The sequence below is a fragment of the Mus caroli genome, unplaced genomic scaffold, assembly GCF_978045245.1.
Source record: "Mus caroli unplaced genomic scaffold, Mus_caroli_1 scaffold_2, whole genome shotgun sequence".
NCBI classification, from domain to species: Eukaryota; Metazoa; Chordata; class Mammalia; order Rodentia; family Muridae; genus Mus; species Mus caroli.
Window position 1 is genome coordinate 122,625,835 of NW_028227257.1, and position 25,014 is coordinate 122,650,848.

The 25,014-nt window shown below is 39.5% G+C and overlaps 2 protein-coding genes across 2 annotated transcripts in view; one reads left to right on the forward strand and one right to left on the reverse strand.

Annotated features, from left to right (window-relative positions):
- The first annotated feature begins 2,661 nt into the window (after positions 1–2,661).
- Ermn (ermin) lies at positions 2,662–10,283 on the forward strand. Its single transcript, XM_021157045.3, has 3 exons — positions 2,662–3,081; positions 3,681–3,773; positions 7,223–10,283. The coding sequence occupies exons 1-3, from the start codon at positions 2,841–2,843 to the stop codon at positions 7,729–7,731; spliced, it is 843 nt and encodes a 280-aa protein (XP_021012704.1). The 5' UTR covers positions 2,662–2,840; the 3' UTR covers positions 7,732–10,283.
- Positions 10,284–14,683: 4,400 nt separating this feature from the next.
- Galnt5 (polypeptide N-acetylgalactosaminyltransferase 5) overlaps positions 14,684–25,014 on the reverse strand; it is a 40,608-nt gene continuing 30,277 nt past the window's right edge. Inside the window, exons 8-10 of the mRNA XM_021156268.2 lie at positions 23,199–23,279; positions 20,022–20,183; positions 14,684–16,919 (exon numbers count right to left, since the gene is read on the reverse strand). Coding sequence (XP_021011927.1) covers positions 16,779–16,919; positions 20,022–20,183; positions 23,199–23,279 — 384 coding nt within the window. The 3' untranslated portion in view covers positions 14,684–16,778. The remainder of the gene's footprint in view (positions 16,920–20,021; positions 20,184–23,198; positions 23,280–25,014) is intronic.

Below are 25,014 nucleotides of genomic sequence, written 5' to 3' on the forward strand. Positions count from 1 at the left end.
GTCAATACAAACATTTGTGCAAAGGCCAGGGATGGCATGTGGCCTCATCTATAGTATGTGGCATTACAGCTTATAGGAACAAGAGAGAAACACCCATTCAACTAATTTAGGGGCAGAGACTCTGTGAGTGAACAGTTCTAATTCTTTTCCTGGACTGAAAGCTGGAAATGTCCTTGGTCCTGTCTGCAGTTCTGGGTCCAGGCATGCCAGAGGGAGTTCTGGTACATGGTTGCTTACTTTTCCTCTAAATCAGCACCTGTGCCGAGAAGCTGAATGTAAAATATGTCTAAAGGTGAGAGGAGACACATTATGGGTGGACTGACTGGGTTGAACACCTCCCCCAGTTTCTACAATTAGTTCTGTAAAAAGTCCATAGGTTAGCATCTCAACGATCTTTACACTTCCCTTTGTTCAGTTCCAGCTACACAGGACTCCTGCCTATTGTCTTTCTCTTATGTTTTCCATAAACTTTCCCAAATTCACCCTCGGCAATCCATTAGTTTCATTCTTCAGACTCTCAAGATAAAATGTGGAGCTACTGACTCTGACATTTTTCTGTGGCTGTGAGATTCTGGCTCTATAACTTATAAGTTAAACCCTTCCTGAGGTGAGACGGTCTCCACTGAACTCAAAGCCCCACCCTCCATCACCCCATTTCATCAGTGGGCTTACCAAGTATGTAGCATTCTACCAACTGAGCAAATAGTCAGTGTGCTAGAGAGAGAAGAGCTGGCGATGACAGGGTAGGGGGTCACAATCTCTGTTAGAGATGTTTTCCTGGATCAGGATTGAGCAGATGATGTCACAGTGATATGTATTTGGCGTCTCTGACATATAATCAAATGGAGTCATCTTTAGATGGAATGTAAAATTTTTTATGGGTGGATGGATATTTTGCCTGTTTTTTATGTGAACCATTTCTATGGCTGAAGAAGCAGCAGAAGAGGTAGTTGGGTCATCTGAAAGTGCTATTACAGATGTTCTGAACAACTGTGTGGGAGGGAGCTAGGAACTGTGGCTCAGCTCCTCTGGAGGAACAGCCAGTGTCCTTAATCATTGAGCTGTCTCTTCAGCCCTCTGAGGCACCATTTTGAAGGTGACAAATTTACAAGCACCCCCTCCCCCAATTTCTATTCTTGTTTCCTATAAAAATGCCCTCAAATGTATTCTCTTGGTGGAAGAGATTTACTCACTTCTTTAAAATTTACTCACTTTTAAAAATCGAATGCCTGTTGCCAGAGTTGTTAGGCAGTAGTGTCATCAGTTAGACCCAAGAGTCACATGTGATGAAAAACTGAGAAAGAATTGTTCAATGTGGGAGGGGAAAAAAGACCTAGTCATCCCCTCAAGTTCATCTCCCGGTGCTAACATGACCTTTGAGTTACGTGGGTGGCAAGATCCATGCCTAACTTCTGCTAAGTAGTCTTGGCCAAAGTGCGATTTTTACCCACCATGGTTCCAGTGCCTCCTGCAAGATGGTCTGATAACTTTACAGAATTGTATGAAAACTCTTCTTGGGAGACAAGTGCCTTCTCTGGCTGGCACCAGGCTTCATCAGTCATGTTTTCATTTCAGCATGAACGTTCTGAGGTAGTTCCAGTTCCTTGGGGTCTACTGTCTAATATCTGATAATCTCGAACGGAAGGGCAAAGGCTTCTCTTTAGAATCTCTTCTTGTCTTCCAGGATGGTTTGCCTGCCTAAGGCAAGGTGAGTGGTGCATGCTGAGAACAAAGGTCAGCTCCCTTTACACTGCTCAGGGGAAGTTTAGATTTGAGTTGGTAAAGTTCCATCACTGTAAAATTACTTACTTAGTTAATCATAAGCAATTAAACTCTGGAGGGAAAAATGTGGGCTAGGAAAGGGATCATCAAAGGAATGATACATTAGCCAGAAATTAAAGACTCAGAGACATTGTTCAGACAAAAGACTTGATCTTGGGAAAGGACTGAGCCATCCAGAAAAAAAGAAAGAATGTATTCCTATTAAAGGGAAAGGGGGAGTGAGCAGCAGACTAGTTTTAGCCAATGACTGGCCAGCAGACTGCATCACAAATATCAGTATGAAATGCAAAGGATAATTCTGATTGGAGCAAGGGATAACTTCAAGGGAAAATCACACCAGTGTTTTAATGCATAGGGTGGGTGTCTGTAGACTTGGGGAAACTGGAAAATCAGCTTCCTGAGAGCACACCATGAAATCAGTTGCCAAAGCCATTTACAATCAAGTTGTCATGTTTACAGATCCTTGAAAAGCTGGTTTTAGTCTTTAATAGATGAGAAATGATGCCATTGTCTCCTACAAAATAGCTGAGGTTTTACTCGAACCAAATCTGTTCGGAAATGTTAAGCTGGTTACACAGAACTAATGTGCCTCAAGGTGGTCATTCTCTCTGGATTAAAGCCTGGGAACAATTGTGGCTCCTGTTACAAGGAAAATTACAATGGGCCATTATGGAGAGGGACAAAAATCTCTGTTCCCAGAGGGGGACTGACAAGCAGCAAGTCCCCCTTTGCATGCCAACACAAAAGCCTGATTGCTTCAGATTGCTTGTTTATGCAAATTGAAGGCAACATTAATTCTGAGACTGGAGCTGTGAGGTGGTGGGGATGTTGCTGATTGGCTGGGTTTTGCTCCCGGGCTGGTAACCAAACTGACAAACCCTATCATATTCATTCTAAGCCCTGAAAACCTTTTGGAGGAATCTTGCTACTGCATGTCAGACTGAGAGTTTGTTTCTACTTTAGGTTTCGAACTGTAGGAACCACAGCATTAGAGCTTATCGAAGATCGGCTCCCTTACTTTCTTCATTGCGTCCTTAAGTCAGACCTCAGTGAACATCATGACAGATACTCCTGTGACACTGAGCGGGACAGAGTGCAATGGGGACAGACCACCTGAGAATGGCCAACAGCCTATCAGTCAAACCAAGAAGGAGATAACTGATGCAGATGAGACCCAGCCATACTACAGGGTTGAACCCAGTCTTAAAGATTTACCTGCAAAAGAAAATCAAGAAGAAACTGGAAACATTAAAGCGAACATACTACCTAAAGGGCCTGAAGATGAGAGGATCCTCAATGGTAAAGTATTTCTTTTTCTCAGTTTAATTGTTTCGACTTACAAGCTTTTCAAAAATATATATATATTAACTAATATTACATAAATAAGCTGAACCCAAGAAATACAGTCCCTATACACAATAGGGGCTTCCTACCATACTGATTCATAACTCAGGCTTGTCTGATAGCTCTGCAATTCTGCTGTTTTCTCTTCTGAACCCCTGATTGTTTTCACTGAAAGAAAACAGAATGAAAGCAGCCACCTTTATTGAGTTGTTACATAATTTCTAAATGGTAATCCAATGGTAACTACTGCTATAATGGTTAGAACCACAGGTCCATTGCTGGTTACACAGAACTAATGTGCAAAACAAAGAGAAAAAGGGGAACTCAGAATTATAAGATCCTAAAGAGATCCTAATCCATCTAACACACACACACACACACACACACACACACACACATATATATATATATATATATATATGGAGATATTATCATTGTGGAAACTAATTATTAAACAAATGCAATCAAATTTAAAGGAATCAGAAAAATACAATGATTTGTGAACCTTTAACCATATGTGTTGGAAATGTTATATTACTTGCGTTTCTCCCTAGAAAACCCAGAAGAGGACCTCTTTGTTGTTCACCAGGCCATCAAAGATCTTTCTCTCCAAGAAATAAGTGCAGAAGACATGGCTTTTCGAGAAGGTAACGGGAATCCTAGTTTCCCGACATAATTGTTTAGCTGGATGTGATATAATTGTATAAGATGTGTGTACTGCCTGTGTGCTATAAAGAAGCAGTTCCAAAGAAAGACTCCAAAATCTTCAAGCTGGTAGGGGCAGATACCTGAGCCATGCCCCACCTTACCCAGCTTTCTAGATGGCTCAAGCCCCAAATTGTCTGGGTCAATCTGACTGCCTGGCATGGCAAAGTGATAGCTATGTCTTGATAGGTTAGCCCACTGCATCCAGCTCTCCCTTTAATTTGTACTTCAGATGGGTGTTGGGCAGCTTTTGGGGTGGTTAAAAAACAGGTTTAGTCTAAAGTTTCCTATTGACATTCGATCTAAAGTAACGTTATAAAACCAGTTACTATGTGGGAAAATTATGTCTGAAAGAAGTATAGAATAAGTATGTTTCATCAAAAAATGACCCAGAGTGATAAAAATAATTTTATGATCTTTAAACAACTGTGAAAGAAAAAGACCAAGAAAGTAGCATTGCTAAATTTCAAGTGCTAAATTTCAAGTATAGAAGTATAGTCAGTAGACAAAGTCAGAAAATCCTCTAAACATTTCTTCTAAGAAGATAGTTACATTTTTTTCTTGGTTTTTTGAGATTTCCATTCAAATAGTTTCAGCGCAGGATAGAATCTATTAATTAATCATTCCTTCCCTCGCTAGAAGCTGTAAACAGCTTATCCTCAAACTGAAGCCAGCATGTGGCACCTAACCAATTTAGTTAGGCTCCTACCAGGCAAAACAAAAGTGAAGCCCCAAGGGACAGGAGAATAAATAACAAGGAGAACAGGGAGGTAATTGGGAATTTTGGAGTCTCTCTCTTTGCCTAGACAACTCACATATTCTCTGCTGTCCAACATACATGTACGTAGGTATAGCAAAGCAGTAGCTGGTATCACAGAGGAATCACAGGAAGATCATCTCAACACAGGCAGTTGTGAAGGTTAAGACCATAATTGCATTCCTTTCAGTCTTTCTGTTTTTAATGTTACTAGTCTATCAAGGCAGGGCTCATGGTCATCCACCTAGAGCTGCTTTACCCGTAATGAGATCCACTGCAAACAAAGGTCACAAGGCATGTGCCTTTTGATCAGTGGAGAGGGACGGGGTTCTCATGTGACATGGTGTCACCAGTGAATTTGCCTGTGCTCACCCCCTTTCCCTCTTAACACAGCACTTCCGACTCTGTGACAGAGGTGCTGGTTTCTGTGCCTTTTCCCTTTAAAATACAGTCTCCTACGAGAATATGCCTGCCAAGAATAAGATGCTAAAAATATTGAGGAAAAAAACCACTAATCAATTTAAATCGAAGGATGATTTTTTTTTTATTCATGACAGTCTTGGGCCTGAGTTTTGAATATGAATAAAAAACTCAGTGTGTATGTGTGTGTGTGGTGCTGTGTTGTGTTTTATTGGTGGGAGAACACACCAAAACACAGACCAATATCAGCCAATATCCAACTCTACATTGCAACATTTCCTTGCAATGTAAAGAATATCAAGTGGGCAGCTATTATTATGAGTGTGGGTGGTAATTCATGATTGCTTCTCTCTATCACGGTCCGTGGAAACTTGGACTCAAAGGGGGAAAACAAGTTTTCAGAGGAAACAGACTTACAGGGAGAACTGTGGAGGGGAAAAAAGTTGGCAATGGCTGTTCACCTTGTTTATAGGCTCTTGTGGCATAGGAAGAGAATGGTGAAGTCACATGTTCTGGCCTGTTCTCTATGGCTAGGTAACGTTTTTCCACACAAGCCTGTTATGTGTGCATGTTCAGTAAAAACTTCTGTTCTCTTACTGTTCGTTCTTATAACCTCGAGAAACGCTAGTGAATTGTGTTAATATGATCCAGCTGTTTTGAAACAAATGATTATAGTGCTTTAAGTCTTCTGAAAGCCACAACATGGCACCAACTAACCCCGTTGCTCTGCTGTCATTTGGGGCGACGGGAGAACCTAGCATTATATGAGTACAAGCCCAACATAAGCTCTAGAGCTGAATCTCTAGAAGTCAGTAGAGGATCTTAAGCCATGTTGTGTACGATTCAGTGGCCCACTTATAAATTCCTGAGTTCTGAATATCTAGGGACCTGTGATCTTCTGTTTTTTTTTTTTTAACATTTTATTTTTATTTTATATATAATGAGTGTTTTGTCTGTGTGTATGTTAGTGCCTTCATCTCTAGCCTGGTTCCTGGAGGTAAGAAGAGGGCATTGGATTCTCTAGAACTAGAGTTACACAAAATCATAGACTATGCACACATAACAGGCTTATGTAGAAAACATTACCTAGCCATAGAGAACAGGCCAGAACATGTGACTTCACCATTCTCTTCCTATGCCACAAGAGCCTATAAACAAGGTGAACAGCCATTGCCAACTTTTTTCCCCTCCACAGTTCTCCCTGTAAGTCTGTTTCCTCTGTAAACTTGTTTTTCCCCTTTGAGTCCAAGATTCCATGGACCGTGATAGAGAGAAGCAATCATGTGGGTGCCGGGACCAAATCTGGTTCTGCTGAAACAGCAAGTTGCTGGAACCACTAAGCCACCTGTCTAGCCTGCCTTTGCTCCTTTTTGTAGCTCCTTAATTTGGTGACATTTTTATGTGTGTGAATGATTAGCATGCATGCATATCTGTGCACTGTGTGCACGCCTGTTGCCCACAGAAGCCAGAAGAGGGTAGAAGATCCTTTGGAACTGGAGTTAGCGATAGTTGTGAGATGCCACGTGGGGACTGGGATTGGACTCTGTGTCTCTGGAAGAGTAGCTAGTAAGTTTAACCATTGATCCATTGATCCATTTTCCTAGCCACACTCAGAGACAGCGTCTAAAACTAGCCATGGGCAGACATCATTTACTCTCTGGAATAAAGAGTTTTAGCCTAAGGCATTTTTTGCATGGTCCTTGTGGGATATATTTGTTGATATGAAGTAAACCCAAACATTTTACTGAGTGTGTACATATACACACATATAAAATATATACATGCACACACATGTATGATCTGCATACATACATATATACATAAACACACACATATAATTACTGCAAGAGAAAAATTTTAAGTGTGCCTCAGAGAACGATAATCCTCCTAAATACACCAGTCTATGACAAAAGAATTCCAGTCAACGGAGGTCGTGTTGGAGACATTTCTGTAAACATATCATGCTCATTAGCATTTTAAAGACTTAAATGCTGAGGTATGCACTTAACTGTATAAAATGCAGGGTTTTGTAAACCCTTTTTTGACTGTGAAACCTATTTGATTGTCTAGAACTTAGCAGGCAACCCCGAGTCACAGTCCAGAAGGCACAAGTTGGACTCTCATTGTCCAGAAGAATGGCTTAGCGTATTACTGAATAGCCACTAGATGCTCTGAAACCCAGCATGTCTCACCCACTAGTTCATTTTGCTGCAGGGCATCCGTGGAAGAAGATTCCTCTGAACAGCAGTAACCTGGAAGTGAGTAGACAGAAGGAAAGAACTGCCCAGCAACAGCTTGAGCAGAGAGGAGATGCGAGCACAACTGAAATCGAATGGCTGGGGTTCCAGAAATCTCGTCCAGTTGACATCTTGCATTCTAAGTGTGACGAGGAAGAAGAAGAAGAAGAAGTTTGGAATGAAGAGATAAATGAGGAAGATGTTGATGAGTGTGCTGAAGAGGAAGATGAAGTTCGAGTAATAGAATTTAAGAGAAAACACAGAGAAGGTTCTCCATTAAAAGAGGAAAGCCTTGCAAGGGAGAACTCCCCACTAGGCAGCCCCGGCTCCCAACCGGGGACCCCAGATGAGCAGCCAGTGTTTGGAAAGAAGGGAGATATCGCCAGGAATTCTTATTCCAGATACAACACGATATCCTATCGGAAAATAAGGAAAGGCAACACCAAACAGAGAATTGATGAGTTTGAGTCAATGATGCACTTATAAACTAATGGGGACTGAGGAATGTCGGGAGTGTTAAAGAAAAGCTAACTTCTAACTTCCTTCTGCTGAGATTTCTTCTGCTGCCTCATTTGCAAGATGTGCAAGCTTAATGTCTTCTTCACCATAAAGCAACATGGAAATAACCATAGACAAAACTTATTTGGGTAACTTCAAACCAATGAGCTTTAGATTCATTCCTGGGTTTTTGCTTTAAAAAAAAAAAGTAAGCTAATAATATAGCATCAGGTAAGCATTGTCACAGAGCTAAGCCTGGTAGGATTTGTCTTTAAAAGTAGCAATGGTAAGAGAGGCAAGTCAAGGGAAAGAGAACAGTAGACATGCCTCTCATCATTCTCTTGGTGCCTCTTTTTTTTCTTCAGGCCAATGAGAAGCCGAAAATTAAACCCCACCTCCATCAAACACAGTTTTTATAGATTCTGGCTTTTTTTTCTTTTCTAATTGTTGTAAAAATATATCTTAAGTCAGTTTCTGTGGCATCTACTGAGTAAAAATTTAGCAGATCTCCTTTCTAGGTGCAACTGTTCAGTGAATTCCCTCACTAAAAGGCTAGGCAATTGTCAGCAGGCTTTATGCTTTCCATATGAATTAAATCAATTGTGAAGTTGATCCAGAGAGAGCCTAGATGACTGGGGAGCCATTGAGTAGGGAATTGTATTGGATGATGGTTTTCATTTTTGTTACTGAAAACAAAGTCTTGTCTCGCACAATGAGAATCATTAAAAATAAAAATGGCAATTTTAGCACAATTTTAAGAAAATGCCCTACTTCATTACTGCACTTTCTTGTATTAACAGTATCTTAAAGCTGTTTTTATTTTTCTTAGAAATGAGAGACACTGGCAGTCATAACTGTACTAGTTACTATGAAAATGGAAAAATAATTATCTTAGACTATTTTAGAAGTAGGGTGTGAGCATATATTTTTAGAGGAAAAGCTGATAGTCATAGGGAATATATGATTTATTGGACCAACGCCCAAATCAAGAAGCTTAAAACTGCACCTGTGGAGTGCCACCCGAGCCAACACATCAAATAATGCATTGAATATTTATGAAAAAGTATATTTATACTCTCGGATAGTTTGCTCCACAAATTTTCATTTCATGATTCTGTATATATTGCCCTGAACTTTCTGTGATCACAGATTAAAAATATCTTTTGGTTCCAAATAGAAAGACAATTCTTTATTGTCTGACTGTAATACAGCCTTCATTGTGCTATTCATCCCGTTGTTTGCTTCACTCTGTCTGTGTAAAAGCCAGGGCTATTCCCTCTTAGATGATTGCTTAGTTATGTGTAACAAATCCCACACAATCTCATGGCAACTTCCTTAATTCCTCCTGGTCATATAATATATTTCCATAGTATCGTATACTATTATGGAGTATTTAAAAGACTCAAGTTTGAATTACCATGCTTCTTTTATTCTTCAAAGCAATTCTTTACAACCTGACCATGTAAAAGATCTGTTACCCCTAGAGTGTTGAGCCTGCTGATTTCATTTAGGACAAATGTGCATGTTCTGAATGAAATGAGAGAAATGCTGTATTTATTGATAACATTGGCTAGGAGACTGATGGACTGGCACACTTTCCTGTTTTAATTTAGAGCCTTTGATTATTCCATAGAGACAACCTGTGTGCTTTCCTGGATTCCTGATGAGCTCTGCCATTTTCTACTTAATTTCAAAGCCCAGTTTTAAGTAACAGGACTACACTGTTGCCCTACCCACGTGACACTTGTTTTGTTAGATGGAGATGTTGCATTACTATGGAGCTTATATGAAATGGGTAACATATAGTTAAAGGTCGTGACAAAACTATAACATAACCTTGGACTTTTTCCACGGGATCCTTTTATCGCAAAATTAAACAATTATGAAACATTCTGTCCACAAAGACTATTTTAAGGTATATTCAACTGGGATTTCATTTATTCTTATGGACAAAGCAACGCAGCATCAGGAGATCTTTGGTAACATTCTTCAGTTATCATTATACTTTGCCGAATTCTATCGCAGCACAGCAGGGCCAGAGTTAACAACTGGTTAACAAGGTGGTGGTAAGTGGATATTTGGGTCTATGAAATCTGAAAAAAAAATGAAGGTCTTGTTCAGATTGCATAGGGGTATATTAATATACTTTAAACTCATCTAGATTACTCTCAAGTGATACCCACTCATGAAGATTTTGCTGAGATTTCGGGATTCCAGGTTCGGGGGTGAGAAGGATTCTGGTACCTGATACTTGTTGGAGATTATGTGACTGCTGGCATGTCTTAGATGACTTAGTTATCTTTTGTTGACAGACGAATGGGAATTAACAATAGCTTTATGCCTTTGTGAAAATGAAATTTACTTTTAGTTTCATATTATATTTAAAGACATGAAATTTGTCTGGTTCAGTATCTATCTATCTATCTATCTATCTATCTATCTATCTATCTATCTATCATCTATCTATCTGTCATCTATATAATACATATCTAGCTACCTGACTACCTATCATCTACCTACCTACCTGCTGTTAAATAAAGAATTTCCTTGTCTGATTTCCTTTCAATAAAAGTTTGTTTTCTTTGTTTCAGGTTTTCAGCCTATATTTCTTTAGAATTTAGTGAGAATTTTTTTCATGTAAGCAGCTATTTAGACCATCAATCAATGCACTTTACAAAAATCAAGAGAACACCTAACTAAAATTATTTGTTTCAAAGAGATTTTTAAATAATTATATGTGAAACTGTGAGCACTTCTGGTGATTAGATATATACTCTGCATGAAAATTTTCTATTACTTTGAGAAGAAAATTGCTTTAGATGCATATTGGTACCAACAATATGAAAAACACATTTATCTTTGTAGCCCTCAAGGTAATGTACTTACCCTCTTCTGACACATTGATCATGTTATTCTGCATTTCACATGAGGTACTATTTGTGGTATACTTTCAACTGACATTACGCTTCTCAAAGTGATCAAGGAAAACATTTAAAATAAGTAATTACAGAGGAGGATTCACAGGGCCCCCAATGGAGGAGCTAGAGAAAGTAACCAAGGAGCTAAAGGGATCTGCAACCCTATAGGTAGAACAACAATATGAACTAACCAGTACCCCCTGGAGCTCATGCCTCTAGCTGCATATGTATCAGAAGATGGCCTAGTGGGCCATCAGTGGAAAGAGAGGCCCATTGGTCATGCAAACTTTATCTGCCTCAGTACAGGGGAACACCAGGGCCAAGAAGTGGGAGTGGGTGGGTGGGGGAGTGGGTGGGGGAGCGGGTGGGGGACTTTTGGAATAGCATTGGAAATGTAAATGAAATAAATACCTAATTTTAAAAAAGAAATTCTAGAGTATAATAAAGAGGAACTGTGTTTAATGATAAGAGAAAAGCAGCCACTTCTCTTGAAGCCTGAACTTTCATTGCTTTATAATAAGAAGGTTATAAAAGCTAATTCTAAACGTTATACTTTCCAATATTAAAATAGCAGGTCATGACATAATATGAAGAGCATAATGTGTGTTCAACTCTTGCAGCACATGGGAAGCCTGAGCCAAACAATCAACACACACACACACACACACACACACACACACACACACACACAGAGAGAGAGAGAGAGAGAGAGAGAGAGAGAGAGAGAGTGAGTAGTGGGCACCAGAAGTCAAACAAACTGGTAACAACTAGTATCTTCTTCGCAGCTCAGGAGAATATTGAAAATGAAGTTTAAAAGTAATTTTGATTATTTTTCCCTATAAATTTAAAGTTGTGAATTTGACTCCTTTTCTGTAATAACCTCAGTTGGTCAGAAGCAAAAGAGGTGGCTATTTAGAATACAGTAAACTCAAATACTTCTTCTATGAACTTGTTGTGTGTTCCCATTAACAAACTTAATCAATAGCAAAACCATTTCCTTGATTGTCTCTTGCCCCCTCTCCTTTTCTCTCCTTAATGACCAGTTCTTACAGTTAGTATGTATAAAGTAAGAATCCTACACACTCCACAAATGTAATTTTATGTGATGTTCAATAATGGAGACACTGTGGGCACAGCAAATCCACAGGAAATTCTGCAGAGGATCCTGAGGGAAACTCACTTGAGAGCGCAGAGAACCCCAGCTGTCTCTTGCCATTGCATGCTTCATTTAGGCTGTAAGAAGAGACCTAAGGATTTTATTCCTTCCCAATTTAAAGTATGGAATAGAAGCACATACACAATGCATGTCTACACACATGCATATATTCTCTCAAATGATGTCTTCAAATGGTCAGCTTCAACATCTAATACAAAGGCTTTATCTATGACCTTACAACCACTATTTTTGAACTGTCAAGTATCTATCAGTATAAATACATTTATTTACACTCATGTGATGATGATTGCCATTATTAGGAACTCCACATATTCAAAGTCAGCCTCTGTGTTGGAAAATGAGAATTTTCATTCTGTTTCTCCAAGAGAGGACTCACAAAAACTTGTACAGGGATCCTGATGGAGACAGCCACTGTCATTTAACTCCGCAGATTAAAACAGTTATTAAATCTGATGATTTACTGTCTTTCATATGAAACACTATGCACCAAGCCTTAGAAAGGACTATAACACTTCATGTGGCTTATGCAAAACATCCATGGAATGAACATTTGTCAAAAAAGAAACATTATGCACACTAGCTTTGGTTAGCATTTCCTCTTCATCTAGGTAGTTGGCTTGCAACAATTAACGAATACCCTGTGCAGCTGTTGTAAAATCGCTCTGACACACTCTGTAAAGCAAGTTGAAGTTAAAAGCTGTTCTTTGTGTTTTAAATTGAAGGGCTCCTGAAATATTATTTCCCATCCCTGTTAAAAAATGAACCATTTGCCACGTTTGCTTAAAGGCTGGAAGGGAGGCTGGTCCTGTGGTTCATGGAGTAGCAGCCCTCTACATTTCTGTTGGCCAGTTTGGTCCGGGAGACAGAAAGTCGAAAGTTCTACATCATATCAAGGCTGCACATCAATCATTACAAATCCTATGAGGGTTGTCACAGACATCTACACTTCAGCTGCTCAATTAGAGAGGCCCAACGTTGACTTTCTGCCTATGAAACATTCATGAGAGACCATAACAGTTTTTACCCAAACTCATTTCCTTATCTTTAAAGCAGTAATCTGTAATCCAGGGTCTTACCTGAGCTCACCTACATTGATAACCCTATTACTTTAAAACAAAATGACTGAGGCATGCTCTAGTGGAAATACTTTGGGGAACATCAGATAGAATGGACACTGGGTTTGTCTATTATTGCTGGGATGATCGTATCCTTGCTTGGTGTAAGGGAGGGACAGACACCATCTTCATCACGTGGAGGGAAGAAAGATGTACACAAGCCAATAAGATGAGCATGCACAAAACCTAGGAGAGTGTAAGCATTCCATGATAATTATTCTCTCTTTTTCTTTTCTTTCTTATAGTTTTGTGAGTTTTATACATGTTATTAAGGTCATTGTAGGAGATGTGACTTCTTGGCTGTGTTCAACATAAATGGAGAAGTATTTAAGAACAAGAAGTATTAAACAACAAGGTGGTGTTGCCTGGCTTGTCTCAACCTCATTATCTTGCCTAAGAGCTCCTTGAAAATCATTGTAAGCCATTCATGAAATCAGGACAGGCTGGGAATGCTGGAGTCTTAGCCACTGTAAGTGATGTCCATGACCCTATTTTATCCTTAAGCCAACACTAGAGAGAAGGTTTTCTGACATCTACAAGCATGCTTCCAATGTAATATGGGGGAAGCTAATGATGCATTGCGATCATGGCACAGGGTGGTTTTGCAGTCCTCTGAATGACAGATAATTGAATGTCAGCAAGCAGAACTGAGAAAATTTGATGCTCGTGATAAAACAGCACTGTAGCAACAACAGCTGTGTCATCCCACGGGAAAGGAGGGGGGAGCTCTGCATAAGTGTTGAAAAGAGAAAGCTGCTGTGTATGCTGAAGGGTGAGGAAGTACTTCCAGTGTTCAGGAAGTCGGTATTTTGATCAAATTAGTTCTGTCAAATATTAGCAAGGCTACTCTGTGTTCAAGTTGACAAGACATGTCAGCATGTTTCTTAGAAACGGCAATAACCTAAGCCAAGTCAAGGAAATGTGAAGCCCCATTCTCCTACCAAAGAATTTTCTTGGACCACAAAGTGTGCCATCAAAGGTTAGTCATTATATGTAAAAGATGCTGTAGTAGAATTTTAAAACTCCTTCTGGTCTTCAAAAAACAAATTTGGGGGACAGTGCTTATTAAAAATGTTGGGGTATCAAGTTTCTACAGGATTAGGCATATCCTCTCCCACTGAGTCCAGACAAGGCAGTCCTCTGGTCATATGTGCTGGGACCTCAGACTAGCCTGTGTATGCTTTTGGTAGTGGCTTAATCCAAGGAGGAGGGATGGCCCAGGGGGTACGTTCTCAGAGGCAAAGGGGAGGATGGGAGGAAGAACTCTGTGAGGGTGACCGGGAGGCAAGAACATTTGGGATGCAAATACATAAAATGATTCATTAATAATAATTTTTAAAATGTTGGCAGTAGATTTGAGAATCAGAACACTGGCAAGAATTGTCATTGGGTTTTATCTATTGTTGGTGAGGTGGTCATATCCTTCCTTAGTTGTAAGGAAGAGATAGATATTCTCCTTATCATATGGAGGAAAGAAAGATGTATACAAGCTAATAAGATGAGCACACACAAGCACAGAGGGTGTAAGCACCCAATGAAAATTAGTTTATCTCCCTCTATTTCCCTCATTTCTTGTAGTTTTGTGAGTTTTATAGAAGTTGTATAAGCCTTCTTTCAAGACTAGGTCCACAGAGACTCCTAAGTCATGACAAATTCTTTGCATCTTTGGGTAGTAAGCAAGACAATGTATGATAGAAAATTTGGTACAATTTTACCCCCAAACAGATATATAATGCTACAAATAAAGCCTTTATTCTATAGACAGTCCTCAGAGGTAGCTTTATATAACAAATATGTCAAGATACAATTAGTGCATAGAGCGGAGGCTACAGAAAGTTCTCTTGTGGGAAAACAAAAACAACAACAACAACAAAACAATTTACTTTCTTCACATCCAAGGGTGGATATAGCCAAAGCATGGCTCATCTTTTGCTAAAAAGATTTTTCCTTGAGGAAACTGTTCTTTGGATAAAATACATGCTCTGCAGACCAATGAGCAGAGGCACAGTCAAGGTGTCTCAGTCACATGAAAGTGACTGAGTGACATGAACAGACATTTTGTACTGTCTGGTCACCAACTCAGTCTATTGTCAAGGACTTGTGGCTTTTCTCTCTTCATATGGCTGTTTTGGTAAGAATTACCTCATTTTGAAATTATTCTCTTATCATCAGTTCCTGGAATGAGAAATCTTAAATATGCTGTGTATGCTGTAATGGTAAAGGAAAAATATTTCCTTTCTCATTATTCACAGAGAGTCATGCTTGTTTATAATTAATTGGAAGATCAAATGTCAATTTGGAAACTAGACCAAAAATGCTCAGTTTTCCGGTGAACAAAGACTTAAATCCATCATCAGGCACAAGCAGGCAAGGCCATGCCGCAAGGCTCAGCTTCAGGAGGGAAGTTGGTTTATGTTCTTTGGATGTCCTCTACGGGCATCGGTGTACCATGGCTCATGGTACAAACAATAGAGAGATTCACACCAGAGATCTGAATTCTTACCCTGTTCTTTACAACCAGCCTGTGAGAGTTATCAGATAGGTAATCTGTCGACTCACACCTATTTTCTTAACAAAAGGGTTGCAGCAGACCCTGGTCTCTAAGTGTTCTTCAGCAATACCTAAGGATTGGTGTACTTAACATGAGAATCAGTTCAGATATGCAAACATCCAGCTTCCCACAGCTGGCCTGTGCCATCCTCAGGTCCATGTAAGTAAGGGTTTTGCTCTATCTTTCCCCATCAGAAGCACTTTTATCCCCTGTCTTCTTCTGCCAGGTCTGGGACAAGCCTTCATCCATCTCCAACCCTCAAAGTTGCTTATATCATCTCCTCCTTTTAAACCTGCATCTGCTTTGGCATGGTTTAGAATCTATTTCTCAGAATACTTCATCCAAGTGACTATTGATAAATCTAAAGTAGTATTTTTATTGTCTTCATATTTTAAGTTCTTTCCTACTATTCAGAATCATTTCTGATTTAATTATATCAACTTCTCTCATTTAACTCTGTGGGAATGTTCAATGGTTAAACACGGTTTTTTGTTTTTGTTTTTGCTTTTGTTTTTGTTTTTTGCTAATACAGCATGTTGGGATTCAATCGCTTCTCCTTCTTTACCTGAAGAAAAGAAAAATCTAATAGATTACTTCTATGATCAGGTTTTAAAAAATGTAGCATTATTAAAGAGCAAAAAGTGAACTGAAACAATACATAGAATGAAGTGCATTAAGGCTTCCTCCTTTTCAATTAAATCCCTGCTCCCCATAGCTTAAGATTAAGAAGAAAACTCCCTGGTCATCCAGATCAACACCTCCATTGGGAGGGGTCATGGAGAACTGATGTGACTGCTACACTCTGCTGGGTAAACATTGAAGATATTTCAACAAGGTGATGTCTCTGCAGCTAGCTAGGCCTCCCAGGTGTGGGAATCCAAGCAGATGAATTTGATGAAATCAGAACATGGTTGGGTTTAGCTCTGCTCATGGGCTGTGACAGCAGTCATGGGCATGACATCATTACATGCTTTTCATTCTGGTTACCTGTGAGAGTCTGTGAGGAAGGCTTGGGCTATGCACTTCAGCACAAGGCGGGATACAGACACTCCCAAAGGCCACCCAGAGCTGAAGAGCAGCAGCCCAGTGGCAGCTTGGTTCCCTGAGTTATTGTCTGGTGATTCAAATGTGGTCATTTTCAAAAGCCTTCTATTCAAACGCTATTAAAATGGAAAATTTAAGCTACTATGGAGAGAAATTCAAATTGGATTTGTCAGCAAATTTGGTGTTATTTTCACAGAACCTAGTGGTTTAACTTGATAAATTATTTTTCTTTAGACTTCGTAGTATTTTTCAAATTTCCACTTTTGTTGCAGTTCCATTGGGTTACAAGCAGCCAGTTTCAGGGTCTTCTGAGAGAGATTCCCTTCCATACATAATAACTGCTGATAGTTTTCAAAAACAATGTGATCCACCTGAAGAGAAAGAGGAGATGGGAATGAACTACAGACTAAACTTGACAACAGAGATATGAAGATCTAATAAGCAAATTCTATTTTCATTCCCCCAGGAACTCTTCTGAATTAAATTAGCGATATGAGCACAAGCTTTGGAAGATATCAAATTTGTCTCTGTCTCAAGCTAAGTGATCTAACTTCTCTGCACTGAAATGTTTCCATTCATCAGGAAGCAAATGGTTATATGGTTGGTAACTACATTATTTAAAGGGGAAAAAATCTGTTTGTTACTTAGTCTATTGTGTGGCTACTTCACTGATGGTGGCAAACAAAAAAAAATCATGTAGTATGACAGAGAGCAAGCTTGTTAATTTATTAATCCAGCTCATGTCATAGAATGTTCACTTGTATTGGCAAATGCTAGAAACGACACATTTTGTTTGTGGGCTTATCATATGATAATATAGAATGCCAAATGTCCAGTGCACAGATTTAGTTAGAAAAAGACAAGGGTATTCCTGATAACCTTAATATTACTGAATATTTATTAAAAGTGAGAGATAATCTACCTAGGATCAACTATGGTTTTGCAGTTTTTAACTTGTAAATCTCAACTTTCCATAAATATGACCATGATAATTTTAGTTATGAATAAATTAGTTTAATATAATTTAATAAGTTAGTTAAATATAGTTTAATGTAATATAATAATATAATTAAATTTTATACCCAGAAAGGGAATGCTTTTATGCTAAAACATTTTAAATGTATTTCCATAAAATACTGTAACTTTGACAAAACCTTGGAACCATGATGCTTGCATACATATAAGGTTGTGCAAAGTAGGTGGCCTTGAAGCAAATCATTCAACACTCTCTAGACAGTGTTCTGTGGCAAAGGACAGAGGTGACTGAATACTTCATCCCCATCAAAAGATACAGAAGGATCAGTGATAGGGAGGACTTCTATGCTCCAAATCTGGCTCTCGAGTGAGGGGCAAAGTCCAGAGCATCATGGGAGGACTGTCTGAGGAGCATTTAAAAATACAAATTTAGAAGTCTGTAATTTTAACTAGTCATTGCTATCTAGAGTCAAACTCTGAAAAGAAGGAGGTTTTTGTTATCCATAGTCCTTCTCCATTTCTCTTCTTCTTTAAGGCTTACATAACTTAGGGACTGCTCTAGCTATGTCTTGAATGCTATCCCCAAGGCTGAAGAGTTAAAGACCTGGTCCCCAGGGTAGAATTATTGGAAGATGGTAAAGTATTTGAGAGATGAGGTTTCTTGGCAGATCCTCAGGTAAAAACCAACAAGGCTAACCTAAGATGAACTCAGACCTCTAAAACAGAGCTGGTTCGCTCTCTCCCATTTAATTATGTAAGGTATTTTTCTAAAATGGTAGCAAGGGGCTTAAGAGAATTTGTTTGATAATTGTCAAAAGAAAAAAAGAAAAAGGAGAGACAGACACAAAGAGAGAGGGGGGAGAGGGAGTGAGGAAAGGAAAGAGGGAGGGAGAGAGGGAGACTTACTCTTACATATTACCACACTGTAAATCCTGTCCAACATTCACTGTGCACACAAAGAATGTTTTGATTCCCACTGTCCCCCTTTCCTTCTGGCCCCTTTGTTTCCTCCTTCAGTTCGGGATGTTAAGGAAGTAGGAGGTGGGATGTAATTTAGTTGACAGATATTCATGACATTTTCTCAAACATGTGAAAGATAAAAATAGAGGTTTCTCTATTTGGTACTATTAACTGAAAATAATCAGAATCATATATATATATATATCATATATATATGACATATATGGATATGTGTGTGTGTGTGTGTGTGTGTGTGTGGAGAATGAGTAGATTGGCCCTAAACTAGGAACAAAAAAGAATGTCTGAATATGTCATCAAAAGAAGGACACCCTAACAAATGGGGCACCCCCAAAATAAATAAAGTTTTTATTGGGGCCAATTCTGGGCAGAATCATGATTTCTATATTGCCTGGTGACTTTTCATTTCTGTTGCTTAGGTAAAATACCAATAAGAACAACTTATGGGACAACAGTTTATTTCAGCTCACAGTTCAAGATGACATCCCACAATGAGTGGGTAGTTTCCCAGGAGTTTTCTAGAGTCAAACCTAGTTTGACAGGAGTTTTGTGAGACTAGTCACATTTCATGAAAAGAGAGTAGGAAGTCAATGTTATATATTCCTCAGCTCTCTTTCCTTCACATAGCCCTTCCTCTCACTCAAGAGGAAGCTAGGTCTTCCCACCCCAATTAACATAATCAAGACAGTCTCTCCCTAGGCATGCTCAGGAGCTAACTGTAACCACAACACCAGTGCCTGGAAGATAGTAGGTGGCTGCATGCTAGTGAGATGACAGAAATTTGAGAAGACAGTCTTGAGACTATTCCTACCATTTTGAAATTCCTAGACAAATCGTATGACCACAAGTTTGCTTCAAACAGGACTAGGAGAAACTGAATGGACTTTGAGATTGAATGCAGCAGCACTGGGGTAGCTTGTTAAGAAGATGCAAACATTCTCAGCAAGGTGATGTGTTATCACCAAATGCAAAGCTGGCAAGAGGCGCACAGTCACCCTCCCTTAGTCTGTACCTGCAGTGCCTGGAGAGTCTTATCTGTGGACCCACATGGAGTTAGAGAAATGACCCCTTTCCTGGAATGAGGGCAGAAAGGGGAACTGGAATCATTATAGACAGCAACATTTGTAGGAAGCATACAGCGTCTTGCTTTTTCCATGTGTTCTACCTCTAGACTCTTCCCATAACCAATGGGAATAAGTTTCAGCAATACGCATGACATTGTTGTTTATTTAAATGAATGCTAGAAATGAGGATGATGGTACCAGTATAGCAGAAAGAAATGGGTGCTTTTAATTTAAACCACTGAGTTGAAAGAAATTTTGAAAAGAGAGCAAACAAAATTCAATTAAATTAAAATGGGGCAACAATGGCCTTTATACCCTTGAGTGAAACTTCACACTATCTCTATTGTTACAGAAGGCATTTAAGGCTTCAGAATGGGGAAGTTGATAATGAGAGTTTTATGTCCCCTTTGACTGAAAGTTGACTTTGTAGTAAAGGATGGCACAGGTTTTGCTTACCAGTTCTGGATGGAAGGCAGATGCTGATTTGTGCAGCCATTTAAGCCTGTTGTTTCTGTTGTCACAATGGTACAGTGTCAGGGATCCTTTTTCAGGGATGGGTGCCACACACCACTCTCCATGCTTAATAAGTCTTACCCAGGTATAATTAAATTGTTGAAGCTGTAGGGAATGGGAACAGGACAGGCCACTCAGTAAGCAGGCAGAGGGAGGGGAAGTTGCCAAACCTTTTATCAGCAATAGGTGAGACCATGCGAACTCTGATCCAATGAGGTATATGCATTATTCTATCTGCCCACTGTCATATTTTTCACTGTTATGTTGAAGAGGAAGACGATCACTGTGGGTTTCAGTAATGATTTTCATGGGTCTAGCATACAGTATGCTCTCAATAAATATTACCGGAAGCGGCGTATGTTGTTAGTGCACTAAGTATATCTCTGAATATGGATGTTATTTCCAGTGTTTTGAGTTACAGGCAATCTGGGTGCTAAGTATTGGAATGTGTAAATCACCATGCAGTTAAGATCCCTATCCATCAGTGGCTTTATGTGGATCAAAGTCCAGTCTTAGATTTCTTCAGTGGAAATTACCGTACCTTCTTCTTTCAGATTCTTACTTGGACTCAGATTGACTTATTCTGATGGATGGAAAGTTATTGAAATCTGTCCTTGCTACCATGTAACATCTCCCAATTCATAGGATCAGCTCCTAGGGTAAGTTCAGACTGGAGGAGTTGACAGGGTCTGAAATAAGTATCACTTCAGGTAATTCAATAGTGTTTTCAATCCTTAAAAATAATTTGACAGTGATTTGAAAATAATTTAAGGTTGGTTGATTCATTTATCCTAAAGCTCTGGTCCTTGTGAAATTTGCCATGGAGGGGGTGGGGGCAGGGAAGTCCAGGACAGAAAAAGCATTGCAATGCTTTTCCTCTATGAATCATCTCTAATGTAGCTGGAGGATCTTTTATCTGCAGTATTAAACATTGAACCAAGGACTTTACACATTTGAGAGGCAAATGTCCTATCACTGTGCTACATGTCCTATGCTTTTTGTACAATTTATTCTGAAACAAAGCTTACCATGTAAGCCACGATAGCCTTGCATTTGTTATGTAGTCTGAGAAAGGCCTAAAGTCATTATTTTCTTGACTCAACCTTTCTAACAACTGGAATTGTAGGCCTGGGTCACTATGACTGGCTTCAGGTTAATGCCTAATTTAGACTATAAGGCTATATTAAAGAAAAGGTAGCACGTCTTGCCACTCAAAAATAGTTCCTGAATCTTGTCACCCAGACGCTAGTGAGAAATGCTGGAACTCAGTCCCATTATGGACCCTGTAAGTCAGTCTCACCTAACAAACTCCCAAGGTGATTTGGGTGGGTATCAGTGTCTGAGAAGCATGGCAACAGACTAGGAGGTTATATAGTTACTAAGATAAGCTGAACATTACCGTAGGAAGAGTTTAAAAGTAAAAGTCTAAGAAGACTCGAAGTTAAAGTAAGGGACAGGAGTTGAGGGTGAAGCTAAGTATTTCATCTTTTTTGAGTTGTTTTAGATGAACATAAATCCAATATTAAACCTTATCAATTCTGACCCAATCAAACTAAATTCCTCTACATTCCTGTCCTTTTTTATTATTCAAACAAGCCACTGGCAAGAGAAGCTCAAAAGGTTCAAGAGGGCCAAAGTGTGATGGAGTTTTCTGGTAGGAGGTGGCTCTATTATTCATACTTTGGTCCCCCTTCCCAACTCATTGGAATTCAGGAACAGAAGTTGGGTTTTCAGTGAAATACTGATTTTACAGGTATGCTAAGTTCCTACGGTGATCATTTTAAAGGAGTAAATTATTGAATATTTTAATAAAGTTTAGACTAATTCTGTAGTTGGTTTTTCTATAGTTTATGATTTTCTCCACTGTGAATTGCTAATAAGCAAAAAAGTTACTTCTTTGAGTTTATTCTTCAAACTTATCATCTTCTCTCTTTCCTAATTATGAAAATGTTTCCTTGGCTTCCGGTTTACGACCCACAGAAGATTTATACTGACAGACATGCGTTCTATTCTAAGGGCAACTTGGGAATAAGATGTAGCGATGGGATGTGCTTGAAAATATAAGCCACAATGCTGAAATCAAGACAAAGAAATAAGTCAGCAAGCCAAGGGCATCATTGTGAAAGGATCTGTCTACCAAACTGTGATCCGCAATCTGGGGGGAATGGTTTGTACACATGAATCAGTGTTCCCAGGAATCCGATTTAGCATCCAAAGCAGATACCATTCTCGACTGGGATGCAGGTGCTGGAGAGGGCAGGGTAATCACTTGGAGCTTGCCTACAGCACAGCAGGAGTAGTCTTTCTCTGTTTTTCTTGTCCCCACACCCTCTTCCATTCACTGTGCTCTGATTTTTGTGGTTATTTTATTGAAAGATTATTTTTTTTAATCAAGGATCGTAGTTTATGGGATGTCTCCTTTAAAATTCAGAAGAAGGAGAAAAGTTGGGGAGAGGAATGGAATCAGAAAATAAAGCTGACTCCTCAGGATATCAGCTCAGAAACATGGTTTCTATATTATCTGTTGATAAACGTTTAAATTTGTTATTCTAGTTGTATGTATGCATGTACATATGTGACACATGGGCATGCATGTCACAGCTGGTTTGTGGAGGTCAGAAGAGTGGTGTGGAATTGATTGTACATATTCATGTGGGTCTCAGGGATTGATCTCACATTCTATAGCAAGCCCCTTTACCCACTGAGCCATTGTGCCAGCTGTATTTTGGGCATTTTCGTCTTTATCACTACATCCAACATCTACAGAGTACCCACTATTCGATAGTGCTTATCAGTCCCTGTGAGTAGCCAATTCATTTCAGATAGGCACTATCTTTGCTGCCTCTTACAAAAAAAGTTTAAGACTTTGTATATGTTGAGCTAGTCTTGCATGGATAAAAGCCAAGAATAAATCCATTACAGAGCAAGGACTTCAACAACTTTTTCTGTTACTGATTCTCTGTTGAGTGGCACTTCCTTATACCAGACTATTGATTCCACTGGCATTGAGAAATCTATGGATTTCTCCTTGATGGAGATCAATTGTCATGTGAGCAACAAGCATGCTTAATCACTATTCATGGCCACTACAAAGAGACAGAGAACCCAGGCTGAGCCTACCTGGTTGCTCCCATCGCAGTCCTCGAGGGTGACTGTGATATTTTCAATGGAAACACACTTGCCCAAGGCCATATTAATAAGCTATGAAGCAAAATACAAAATGAGCATTAAGGACTGACATATCTTAATGTACAATGAAACATTCAGAAACATTTAGAAAATACAATGTAGAAGATCATAAGGTTAAAAGATGATTGATAGATTAGCAAAAGTCTGCACTATATGATTTTCTTGGTCACTTCTCTAAAAGAGACACAATGTCACTCTGTCACAGCACAGCCGTCAGTTTAAGCCTGTGATTCAGTCACAGGGGCAATGGACATTAGCTAGTCATTAACTCTTTGCTGGAATGCTGAATGGAAGTGAGCAAAAGTTGGAGTAGACAGTAAGGGTTTGGGAGGGGGGGTTGAATTGATCTCAATGCATATTTTAATAGTCAGTGTCCACACCTTCCATTTCAAGCCAAGAGTTAGAGGCTGTGTTCCTTGGCTGACCCCTTCAAATTATCTGATCACTTAGGTACTGGATCATAGATAAATTGAGTCCTTCAGAGAACAGCAGATTCCAGCTCATTCCCTGGCAGACTCTTTCTAATGACTCAGTCAAGCTACGACTCATTATAGGAAAGTCACGAAAGCTAAAACAGAGCCAAACATGAGGGCCCTTTCTGGCAGACTGGAGTTTTTAATGGATTTACAGGGTCAAATATGGAGGAAGCTTTCTCTCGGTTGCCATTTAATGCAGACAAGTTTGATTCCTTTGACATGCTGGGCAGCACTAACAAGATGGTAGGTTAATGATGCAATTTAGGTTTTTCAATTTACCAGAGGTATAGAGGAGGAATTAGATGTATTCCATGAAAGGCGGAGAAGCTTGGGAGATAGTGAGCCCATTTGTGTCCTTTCTGGGGTGCTACAGTAATAGAGGCCATGTTGGCTGCAGGATCATTAGATTTTATAGAGTGGGTTGGTTTGCACTTGCAAATGCATAGCTTAGCTTGAAGGGTAAGTAGGGAGTTGTTTGTGGGGTCAGAAATGCAGAGAGAAGCCCGAGAAGGATTACTGCAATGTTGGTAAGTAGGAAGACTGTTCCCACAGAAACATATGGGAATGGGTGTGGGCATGTGGGGTGTGTGAGGTGATGAGCAAGTCAGAGCTGGGACTGAGCTGTTTCCACACAAAGACCACCTGGTCTGCCAGTGGGTTTTAGGAAAAAAAGCCTGATCTACTAGCATAGGGAGAAAACATGGAAGCTAGATTCTCTCTAGGAATCTGAAACCTCACATTGATCTTTGGCTTTGAAATAAAAATGTGATCTACCTGCTAGGGCTAGGAACCCTCACCAACCTTCAAGGGATATAAACAAACATTGGCAGTTTTAATGGTTGGCATTTCTATCGTGTCTGACACAGGGGAACACAAAGTGTTTCTAGGAGGATAGATCTCCATTAAAAACAAAATCTTCAAAATGTTCCATTCACAGTTTAAAATGTCAAATGCACACACATCCACCATCAGCAGGTCTGAGCAGGGGGCAGCGTGAAGGATCAAGCAATGGCACTCCAAGTTCAGGGAGCACAAGGCACAGAACAATTCTGCAGTTCAAAGAAGAAAATTAAAACCCTAATTGTTCTTTGGATCCTAGTAGAGAACTAAGTTTCATGTCCTCATGGCTCATTCAGAAATCCTATCACAAAATAAAGTTTGGAAAACGCTAAGCAAGTTGCCTATCCTAGGACTTCTCAGATTCTTCCAGGACACAGGTTCCAGCTCAGGACACTGTTTCCTTTCCCAGATGTACTTGACTCCAGACCCCA